The 11,256-nt window shown below is 30.9% G+C and overlaps 3 protein-coding genes across 3 annotated transcripts; all 3 read right to left on the reverse strand.

The window, feature by feature from the left end:
* Nucleotides 1–440: 440 nt before the first annotated feature.
* On the reverse strand, nucleotides 441–3,416 carry LOC145759732 (uncharacterized). The gene is made up of 9 exons (XM_082573579.1): nucleotides 3,320–3,416; nucleotides 3,029–3,245; nucleotides 2,753–2,873; nucleotides 2,369–2,503; nucleotides 2,059–2,172; nucleotides 1,753–1,870; nucleotides 1,422–1,518; nucleotides 868–1,138; nucleotides 441–707 (listed from the first exon to the last, which is right to left on the reverse strand). Exons 1-9 carry the CDS (start codon nucleotides 3,414–3,416, stop codon nucleotides 441–443), a joined length of 1,437 nt encoding a protein of 478 aa, XP_082429705.1.
* Nucleotides 3,417–3,771: 355 nt separating this feature from the next.
* LOC145759931 (uncharacterized) lies at nucleotides 3,772–7,068 on the reverse strand. Its single transcript, XM_082573781.1, has 8 exons — nucleotides 6,902–7,068; nucleotides 6,658–6,773; nucleotides 5,894–6,081; nucleotides 5,291–5,459; nucleotides 4,969–5,107; nucleotides 4,760–4,863; nucleotides 4,527–4,612; nucleotides 3,772–4,291 (listed from the first exon to the last, which is right to left on the reverse strand). The coding sequence occupies exons 1-8, from the start codon at nucleotides 6,921–6,923 to the stop codon at nucleotides 4,171–4,173; spliced, it is 945 nt and encodes a 314-aa protein (XP_082429907.1). The 5' UTR covers nucleotides 6,924–7,068; the 3' UTR covers nucleotides 3,772–4,170.
* Nucleotides 7,069–8,268: 1,200 nt separating this feature from the next.
* On the reverse strand, nucleotides 8,269–10,872 carry LOC145759733 (uncharacterized). Its single transcript, XM_082573580.1, has 10 exons — nucleotides 10,823–10,872; nucleotides 10,558–10,753; nucleotides 10,306–10,430; nucleotides 10,038–10,213; nucleotides 9,692–9,937; nucleotides 9,419–9,573; nucleotides 9,156–9,344; nucleotides 8,887–9,072; nucleotides 8,592–8,816; nucleotides 8,269–8,475 (listed from the first exon to the last, which is right to left on the reverse strand). The coding sequence occupies exons 1-10, from the start codon at nucleotides 10,870–10,872 to the stop codon at nucleotides 8,269–8,271; spliced, it is 1,755 nt and encodes a 584-aa protein (XP_082429706.1).
* Between the last annotated feature and the right edge of the window lie 384 nt (nucleotides 10,873–11,256).

Consider the following 11,256-nt stretch of genomic DNA (forward strand, 5'->3'; position numbering starts at 1 on the left):
ACGTAATCGGATATCTTTCGTTGTTTTTACCCATCAACCTTATCAAATTTCTATGTAATGTTGTATAAAAAAATAGCGGCTTCATAAAATACTATGCTTCATGCTATTTTTTCTTAGCTCATAGCCTATGAATTTGACTTATTAAATAGGGTTTACTTTTTAATAATGGTATTAAATAGTTATGGTATACAAATCGTAAGCACAAAAATGAAATGGAAATATCAAAATTATCAAAAAATAACATAAAAATCCCTGGCTGTGGTTCGCAATATTTTAGATTGCAACCTTATGACGACCACAGTTTTTTAACTGCATTCTGCTTAGGCTGTAAAAAACATAGGCTATCTTATTTTTGTTTTATGTATTAATTACAATTTTAAAGGCAATATTTAACAGAGTAAATAAATCAAAAGAAAAATGAGCTTAGAATATTAAACAGTCTAAATACATTCCCCGTTTTGACATTTTTGCGTAGACTCGCAGCACGTGTAATATTCCTCATCATAAGCACAGCAAGGTTGATCCGGAGGACATGGGTTATCTTGGCAAGTTAGGGGTTGTGGTTGGGGTATGGGTGGGTCAAAGGCGCAGTAGGACCCTTTGCACTTCGTATTTTCTGATATTGTAGCGACAAAAAGTTCAAGAACTGAAGTATGTTGCATAGGAGCGGAGTAGTTAAAAGGCCCCATAAAGTCTATACCGAAAACCTAGTAAGAATTAAGTAAAGATTAAATTCACATTTTAGGAAAAGTTTTTAAAAACAGACATTTTAGGAAAAGTTTTTAAAATTAGGGGCAGTTTAAAAAAATTATAACGGACATTTTAAGGGCAATTTTAAAATAATATTTTTCATTGAGTTTTTTTTACCGGTCCAGACGACAATTTTCGGAGTGATGGCCCGTCTTTATATACAATCGTGCAATTCTCAACGCTGGGTTCGCACCGATTCTTTGACCACACGGTGTCGGCATTAAGCTGCAAAAAGTCGGTGTAGGTCTTCATATTACTGTCCCAGGTTTTGTCTTTGGTTTGTCTTGTGTAATCTATGAGGTAGCGAAGATTTCGTAGGAAAATGCCTTTAAACATTAGAGCATCGTCGTCGCAGTTTGGCGAGCAGTATTCGATCAAAATTCCATTTCTGGTAACAAAAGAATGCATGTTTCATACTAACTGTAAAAAAGTTGACCTCACTAATTAAACATAGGGTAACTTATGTGGCCTTGACCTATCCTTGATTTAACAGTTTTTTGATCGCTTAAAATTTAAGCCTGTCCATTTTGGTATCTAGGACTTGGCTGCAGTAGGAATTGTGCCTATAACCTCAAGAATTGATAATTGGTCATTTAATCATAGCGACCATTACCACTACCAGACATTTATGCTCTGGAAAAAATAAATTAATTTTAAGCAAACAATGTTACTTTGTCGAATTCTTGATGGCTGCTATGGCTATCTTATGAGCTAATGGTATCAGGTCTTTTGTTCTGTTCAACGCTTGAGCAGCTTCTATCATTCCACCTAAATATAATCAGAAATTGATATGTAGAACAAACTTGATTCCTAATATGTTTTTTTACGTTTATTAATGGTATTAATATACAAGGTGTTTTATAGTAAAGTAAAATATAGGGGACGATGTTTATATATTATACCTAAGAGAAGTTTGCTACAATTTGTTAAATTTTTGAGCTTTTTGTCAAATTTAAAAAGTGTTTAACAGTTTAATGTACTGTTATTAAACATCTTTTTTACCTATCATTAACCCCAAGTTGTAGGTTGGTCCAAACACTCGGTTGCTTGTACAATTAAAGTTCACTCCATCTGCTACCAAGTGTGTTTCATTGTCAACTAAATTACTTACTTCAATAAACTGTAAAAGGTCAAAAGGTTAATGTAATACGCACTTGGGTAATGTTTTATACAAATATTGAAATCACGTAGCTATACATAAACATCATATATATTTATATATATTTCGTCTGCCTTTTGTTATGTCAAGTTAAGTGTGACTTCGTAAATATCATTATTGACGTTATTAAAAAGAACACACCTACTTACTTGTAAGGTTTTCTTTATGAGTGGAATAAGGGTTTCATTTTTAGTGAGGCGATACAGCCTTCCTCCTAGCTGAAGCATTTGAGCGTTCTCGACAGCTTGTTTGCCACCCAAAGTCTGTAAACGAATATACGAAAAATTAACCAAGTGAGGTTATAAGCTGACATTTTGTTAGGTCCTAGGCTAGTCAGGCCTGAAGTAGATGTCATATCTTATAAGCTATGCTTAGAGCAATATTCACACAAATTTTATTTAAGGTGGGCAAATTTTACATCTTAAGTTAAAACATATTTTGATTTTGCGTTTATCTTACTTGATCAAACCAAAAACCACCGCCGCAGGCTCCACTATAATCCCATCCATATTCCCAAATCCAATCATAAATTCGTTGCGCTTCAGATAAAAACCCATATGCGTTTGTAGGTGGGTCCTGCACAGGTCCTAATGCCTAAACACATAACATTTTTATCTATTTTTCTTGTTTGTTTTTTGGTATGTGTTAACTTAAGATGATGGATGATATTTATTTAGCTTTTTATTACAACTATATTTGAATGGTATATTTAGGCACTTGGCCTTTTAAAATATTGATGTAATATGGTTTTAAGAAATTTTGGCTAAATTTTAACTTTTAAGGCCTGTAATTTTGACAAATATATTGTCCAAATTTTTTCATAATGTATAGTTGATTATTTGCCTCGTGTATTCTTGTGTAGCTTAGACCATACCATGCCATATCATCATATGAAGGTTGAGGGTAATACGCTTCAACTAAACTATACACTTCACGTAAAGAACTCGTCAGCGCTGTTTTATACCTGTTATGTACAAATAAATCAAATCTTTTTTAAACGCTAAAATTTACCAATGTTTCCCCCCGAAAAGTAAGTTTGAGAAATATTTAAATGTGTAGTATACATTTTAACGAAGCTACCAAAGGTAATATATTTAGTTAACATGGTCATTAAAATACATTGAGTTGTTTCCGTAAATCATGAAGTTGGCCAGCGGCTCTAACACTGCACCATCCTGCCAAAATCCATCAAACCCATTCCAGGTTTGGTAACTAAACAAGCCAGCGATAGGGGAAGGGTACCAGTTGTATTGTAAAGCATAAGCACTTAAACAAGACCTAAATGCGCCAACGTCGCCTCCAAACATAGACAGAGTACAAACCGTTGTTTCGTTTGCTAAAAACGTCGTTATACAAAAGTTAGGGTTTATCAATATTTTGTATGGTTTAATTTAGGGCTAGTTTTCTTACCTATATCATTTGTATTCTTTTCAAATGTGATAGAACCGTTGGCTTCTTGAAAAACTAAACATATAAACACCTGACAAATAAAACTTAACCACTTCATATTTTTTTTATGCCATAAGTCTACAAACTGGTTAAGTTATAGTTCTGTGTATAAGCTTCTAAAAAAATATTTCAGAGGCGAAATATGAGGTTGCCTTGTAGCTAAATTTAAATTAAATAATATCTGTAAAGAATACTTGATTGCAATATTAACTGGAACTGTACTTTGCTTTAATAAATATTTACATTATTGCATCAAACTCTAACTCAAATAATGCCTTGTCAAACAACAAATAATAATTTTTAAATATTCTGCCAAATGCGAACGTAAAAATGTTTCTAATTAAACAAATAAATATTAAAAAATTATTTTGCGAGTTTTTATTTTAAATATTGCAAAAAAAACGATACATGCTTACATACACAAAAACAAAAATTATTAATAATTTATTGCTATTTGAACGAACTACTATTAAAAAGTGCAATTTTATGGCGAATATAGGCTAAATTGAATAATACTCAAATTTTTAGTTAATAAACCGTTTTTTTAAAAGGAAATTTATTGTCATATGGCAAGTTTGCCATCAAATAAATTACGAATTCCAAATTTTGGGTATTCAAAATTTCAAAACATATTTTTTTTCTTTGTTTGTTAACATTTGAGATTCTATAACACCAGGACAAGCCTCCTACACATAGCAAATAGCATGAAATGAACTGTTAGGAAAACACAATTGACTCGTAATCCTTTTAGAGTCAAGTCCGTTAGGCTGGAAGAAGCAATATAGTTTAAGTTTATCTTGTAAGGTAGCTCGTTATACTCCGCTTGTTTCAACCGGTTTCTTTTTATTTACAACGGCGTAAATAGGGTTGTTATATTTCGATGAAATAAGGTCGTTGTCGGACTTTGCTGTCGAAGAGTTGCTACTTCCAGCACTATAATTATAAATTTATGTAAATTACATCTTAATTTGAGAAAAATTCTTAGATTTCAACTTATAGTTAAGCCTACATGAGCCAATCAGATTTTGCTTGAGAATTTAAATCTAAAGAGTTCTTTTTCTTAAGAAATTTAGTTTTTCTTGCTAAGCATTGTTTTTTAGGGGACTGACTGTGTAAAGAATTGTCATAGCATATCTGACACTTCTATATATATATTTATACATATTACCTTGAAACTGAATCTTCCAAATAAATATTTTCTTTGGCCGAAGCATTCGTTAAAACTGCATCGTTATATCCACGTGCCTCGTCTTTCTAAAAAAGCAAATTAAACGCAATGTTTTTTTTTTAAATTGTTATTAATTGTCCTTCTAAAAACCAATTTTAACCCAATTTATTTACTACTTAATTAAATGGGGGATATAATTTGGGTTAAATAATAACATATTAACTTTTAGTTACCCTTGTCTGCCTTCTTTCATAGCATGGATGAATCATATACAAAATCATCAGATAAATAAGAAAAACAACAACCATTGCCAAGACTATCGCTAGAATCAACCAAACTATATTAAAATAAAAAAGCACAAAGTTAAATACTAAAGTTTATTAATTTTTACTTTTATATTTGTCTTATATATTCTTTTATACGAAGAATTGTTGTAAAATACCTGGATTGTCTCTACTTGTGGTTGCACCCCCGCTTGTAGTGTCAGTCGTTGTTAAAATATTTGTTCTTATAATTGGTCCAATAGTTAGTAGAGTAGCAGCACCGCTAAAAGACGGGTTAAGGGTCTGAGCTCTTATGCACTAAAAAAATAACAAAATATGAAGTTAGTCCAAGTTATTTAATAAAGGGTAACTAAATTTTACACACAACTTCTAGAATTTAAAAGCTTTATTAACTTTTAAATCTTTATTTTTATTGAAATATCAGTCTAACTTTAACGTATATATTTTGTAGTTTTTTAAATTGTTTTTTAATTTTTTCACCTCTTGATTGGTTGGCGTGCAGCCTGTTGCGCATGCGCCTACTGTACAATGAAAGAAAAATTCTTGGACGCCTGGCAGCAGAAAATCGTTCGGGAAAGAAACGGTCACTTCTCTGCTTCGACTATTTCCAGTCATTAGAATTATGTCCCGCCATTGATTAACTGGACATCTGTGGTTTAAATTTAATAAGTTGTTATATATATTTGAGTAGTTAAAGTCTTTGTTGAAGTAAGAAACTGAGAGTTAAGACTTCATAGGCTTACAAAGTCTTATCGCTATTGGCTTGGAAAAACCTGATTGCGATTTTTACTACTGATAATTTTTTGATTTTTGAGCTGTTTCCTGAACCTTAGTTAAACTCAATTTGTATGCTAGAAAAGTTTAAAAAGCAATTTTATTTAATTCTGGTTTTGTTAACACTAAATAAGAAATTGTGGGCTAAATAATCAAGACTTTAAGTTTGCCATTTAACATTAAAAGTAAATCAATGTTTATGAAATTACTATATATGCTCAGACTTGTGTTGGCTAATTTTTTAACTATTGGTATTTTTTGCTTGTCGTTTATACTACTACTGTACGGAATGTTAGGTAGAATACACACCCTGGAAATCCGACAACTTCATTTTCGCCGTCTATGTTAAGATGATCCGCTTGCCTTGTCACCCAACAATCTTCAAAAAACAGGGCTGTCTTACTAGGTTCAGATTCGATTAAAGTTCCTTTTAAGTACAAGATGCCGTTAAGAGGTGTCATGATAGGGGGTGTCAATTCTTCTGTGAAGTTTAAGTTCTAAATATCAAAGCAAATATCAATTGATATTTATGTGATTCATTTGACACAAGATTTACGTAATCGGTAACAAATCAACTTTAAAATATATGCATTACATTTTAACAATTTATGTATGAAAATAACGAATACATTGATTTGTTGCTATGTTTTAAAATGGAATGCCTTAAAGTCTAGTACAGTTCATTAAAAATATACGTAACTGGCTAAACAAAATACAAAGATAAAATTACTACTTTAGTGCACGTTTTAGATACGGATATGGTGTTTTAAGAAGCTATACAAACAAAAAACTTAAAAATTTAAATGTTTGTCTAGCTAAAATTAATTTATGTCATTTTTTTGATATGTAATAAACAAATGTGAAATAGTTACAGTACTGTTTAACGAAGGTAAAAATAAAACGTTAAATACGGTGTTCAGGTGTGACAAAGCTATATATAATGTTGTATATTCAGCTTCAAATACCTTTTTAAATTATAAGGTTATGATATGCCTAACCTTTAATTTTTAAACTAAAAAAACGTTATATAATTTTTTCTCCTTAACTTTATTTCATACAAATCTATATATTACCGTGTAAAATCCCATCGTAGCGTTTAAAAAATATGTACATGGTCCGGTTCCACTGACGACGTTATTTTCAAGGCACTGTGACGTAGAAAGGCGTGGGAAGACAAAAACGAATAAAACTTTAAAAATAAATCAAATTTTTAAAATTTATAATAATAAAATATTCGTTAATTTTTTTATGTTACCGGTTATGCAAAAAAATTTAAACAAATTATAAATTTGTTTTGTTAAAGGGAAAGACTTGTACCTGAAATACGAAGGAACGGCATCTTAAAACACTTTATTTGACTTGAGGTTAGTTAATTGAATTGAATTTTAATAAAGTAGTATTAAATATATAATTTCAACCTTATACCGAAGGTTAAAATTACCGCTTAGAAAATATATTCAGTCTATATATATATGTATATCGAGTTTATATCAAATCTGTAAATTCAGTAAAATGTAGTTTATTTATTTCGGTAACTTATTGAATTTTTTTTTATTAAAATAACTATTTTTTTAAAAATTAATTCATTTTTAATTAAATATTGCTGTCATAAGCTATCTATGTTAATATTTCACTAGCAATATTATTAAAAAAATTTAAATTATTTTATTTTTCATCTATCTCCTTGCCTACAGAAAACCCCTTTTCCTTAAAGCCTAAAATATACTGACTGTAATCTACGTTAACGCCCATTTAAGCCTAGGTTAAATAACCCTTCCGTCTATATACGTGTAAAAGGGTGACCATTTTATTAAAAGGGTATTTATAATGTTCCACGCCTTGTTTCGTCACGCTATATTCCTTTCCTTTGGTGACGTCATTAAACGTCTTAAACCCCGATTTAGTCATACTTTGACTTTCAATACGTCGCTTCTACCTATGTGGTATGGACTTAATTAGATTTTCTTTTAAAGGCGATATAAATACTTTCGATAACAAGATTACCTTTTACGTATGGTCATTTTTTTTAAATTTTTAAACAATTTATAAAAAAGGGTTATTTTAAAATTATATCATTTTGATAAAAATATGAATGAATTATTTATAAAAGCATTATCTGAAAATCGAACCACCTATTAATAAAATCTTTTAATGACATGATGCTTTATCGAATAATAGCCCACAATTTGAAATGTATATATTTAAGGGTAAGTTATATTTAATGAAATTGCGGTTTGGTAATACCCAGGTTCAACTTAACAGTATTCTTTATATATTGCTTAGGATTAGTAAAATCCTTATACCTTAAGCATATGATTGTTCTTCAAAAACTGTATAAAGTTAGCTTTTATTGTGCACTACCGTTGTTTATTATTAAAAAATTGCGCAAGAAAGTAACTATAGAACTGTACAATAAATTTGTAAATGTCGAATTCTTTTTATAAGCAATCTGTGTTAATATTTTATTTTATATAATTATTGATATTTTAGACTTGACGTTATGATATTTGAAATCTATATAATGTCAACATGCTTGTTATAATTATTCTTATATACATCTTAATATAAAAAATATAGTACATAAAAGTGATTAACAAAAAGACCTACGAAATATATTTTTAGCCTTATTTACTAATGTTGTTAAAAAAAAAAAAGATATGCTAAATATAGTTGCTACTTAATGTTTAAGCAATTAGGTTTATACACATCACTACAAACAAATACAGGATCGTTTGTAAGGAGAATGTGCACGCCCCTGATGTTGTAGCCTGTGTTGTCGTTGTTGTTGCTGTTGTTGCTGTGGCTGTTGATGAAGTTAACGTTGTTGTTGTTGTTGTTGTTGTTGTTGTTGTTGTTGAGGTATTTGAGGTCAGTGCCGCAAGGTCAACCGCCTGAAAAATTAGTTAAATTTTTGCAAAACGTTTTCAGAAGATACTTAACTCAATTCAAACAACATCTTATAGGATATTACCAACTAAAAGGTTTAAATAGATTTGTATTTTATTACCGAATTTGCTGTCACTGTAAGGTCCAACGAACTATCTCCGACTGGTGTAACGGCCACAAAAACATTTGCACTTGTGGCACCAACGTTACGCCGAAAGCGTTGCTTTATGACGTCATTAGTATGACGTTTACGTCGCGACGACGAAAACGGTGTATGAAACACTCCGACCAATTCAAATGTGGTTTGGTTGGCGTTCGTGGCATTTAACACAATTGTTGTTGTACCCTAAACAGTAACAAGGTAGTAAGTATAAAACAAGTATTCTTGTTTTGAAATTAAAGCTTTACTATTTTACCTGCTTCAACGTGATACTAAAGTCGTAGATAACCGAACTTGGGTTCTGTACGTTGGAAGAAATGTAAACCATGCCTTCCCCTTCTGTTACGTTGTAAACCAAAGTAACAAGACCGCTAGGTGGTATTAGCACGGCAGAAAAATGCGTTTGACCCGACTCAATACCCAAAGAAACGTCTACGTTGTCCTACAACAAAATCCATTTTCTTATAAACTAATAATATTTTGGTATAATATTTGTATAACTGAACTAATAACAGGTTGTGTTACCTGCACAGTTACTATAGCAATGCATGCTTCTTCAGTAATTTCTCTTTTTAAAACAAGAAGAAGTTGGCTGAACATATTTAGCTGATAAACATATCTTGTGTCTGGGTTGTTTCCTATTTCATTTAGTTCGTCAATTCCAATTCCAGATCCAATGCCAACCGCATAAACTGTAATATCTTGGTCCCTTGCCTACAAACAAATTGATTTTTTGTTAGTTAAGTTATCTATTAGGTTTTAAGTTATAAAAAAGGTTAATTACGTACTTGATCAGAAGGTGTTTCGACGTTATCACTACTTCGGCCATCTGTCAACACTAATAGAATGCGAGGTACGGCTTCGCTCAGTGGCCTGGCGCCATTAGTTTCGTTAAAACCATTTGTCACAACGTCGCTTATAGCCGCCCCTGTCAACGTCCCACCTTATTTGAAAAAATAAAAACTGTTTCAGTGAATTTGTTTAAATTTTAAAACACACAAGTTTATGGTGTAATTACAGTTTGCAAAAGTACGAAGTATACAGCAAGTATACAGCATTACTGCTTGGATAATTAACAGAAGAGACTAAGGCATTGAATTCAGCATTGGTTGTATGTTCGTTGAAATAACTGTGGATTGTGTGTGTACGAGTGTAGACAGAGAATCCTACTCGCACTGAGTTGAAATCGATATTAAACTCTGCAGACAAGTCCTCGACGAATGCTAAAGCTTGGTTGAAATTAACAGAACCAACACTTCCCGAGCCATCAACCAAAATCCACAAATCCAGTTTACTTACAGCACAACCTTAACAATTAAACACATCTTTACTATTTATAAAAAAAAAACATTTTTTCCCGTATGAAAGTTTAGTAAAAGCTTGATCACACTTTTTCACGTATCTTACTTGTTTGGTTTTCAAACGAGTTTACTGTGTCTATAAAGTAAGATGAACTTCCACTGGTATTGTAATAGGTTGACCACCACACTGCCTGTTCATCTATGGTCAAAGGAATTCTTCCATTAGAGAGTTCGAATATTTGTATAAGCAATCTTGCAGCAAATGCTGATCGTATTGGAATACTTAAAATATTTTTTATTATTTTACATTGTTTTGAAGTGCATTTTAATTTGATTTTTTTGACGTAGAAAATTCTTGCTTTAACAAATTTTACCTGAAATTGTTATTTGTCAAATTGGTGTTTTCAGACTCAATAGCCGAACCTATTATTGCAATACTTGTAAGAACCTCTGAGTTGAGGCTGTTATTGAGAAGTTGCTGATACTTTGCTTCGGTAATCTGCGTATTCATAAAATTGTTAAAGATTGCCTTTTAAACTTTGTAGATGAATTAAAATTAAATTTAAAACCATAAAATGAATCTATGTTAGCGATATTAAAATGTAACTTAACAATTTTTATCCGACCTGCCAAATTCCGCCGTCTGGATTCAAACCTAAGTCTTCACCAAAATTAGATTCGACAAGGGCTATTCGTTCTAAGAGGCCGTAATCATTGGAAAAATGATTCGGTTGCTCTAATTTTTGTATGCAAGCTCTGACAACGTCTATGCCGGTGCTGCCAGCAACTTCAGTCAAATCAACGCCTTGTCCAAAGGAATTTCTAAACAGATAATATAATTATTTAATATAAAAGTTAACTAATATACTTATTATATTCAAGAAAACTTACGTTATGCATACTTGCACAATTGCAAAAGTCGCTAAAATAAATTTAATCATCTTGATGACAACAGATTTGAATCAATACTAAACTTGTCTTGATATATATATATATTTAACTTGCTTTGAATTATATAGGAAGAAAATTTGAATTTAATATATGCAAATATGATATTAAATTTAATGATGTCAATTAAACTTTTTATCCAAAAAATTAGGTTTTGTCTGTTAAGCAACGAAGTATGGGACTGATTAAATAATAATAAATTTTAACAACGGCATGTCATCAAATATATGTAAATTTTTTCAAGATATAAAAAAACTAGATTTTATAGAGACTTTAAAGTAAATGTTTTTTTATTACCTTTTAACTTAAAAAATTATCTTACTTTAAAAAATTTACATGGTAACGAGAAATTAAACTGCAAAATATTGACATGGCAG

The sequence above is a fragment of the Corella eumyota genome, chromosome 7, assembly GCF_963082875.1.
Source record: "Corella eumyota chromosome 7, kaCorEumy4.1, whole genome shotgun sequence".
NCBI lineage: Eukaryota > Metazoa > Chordata > Ascidiacea > Phlebobranchia > Corellidae > Corella > Corella eumyota.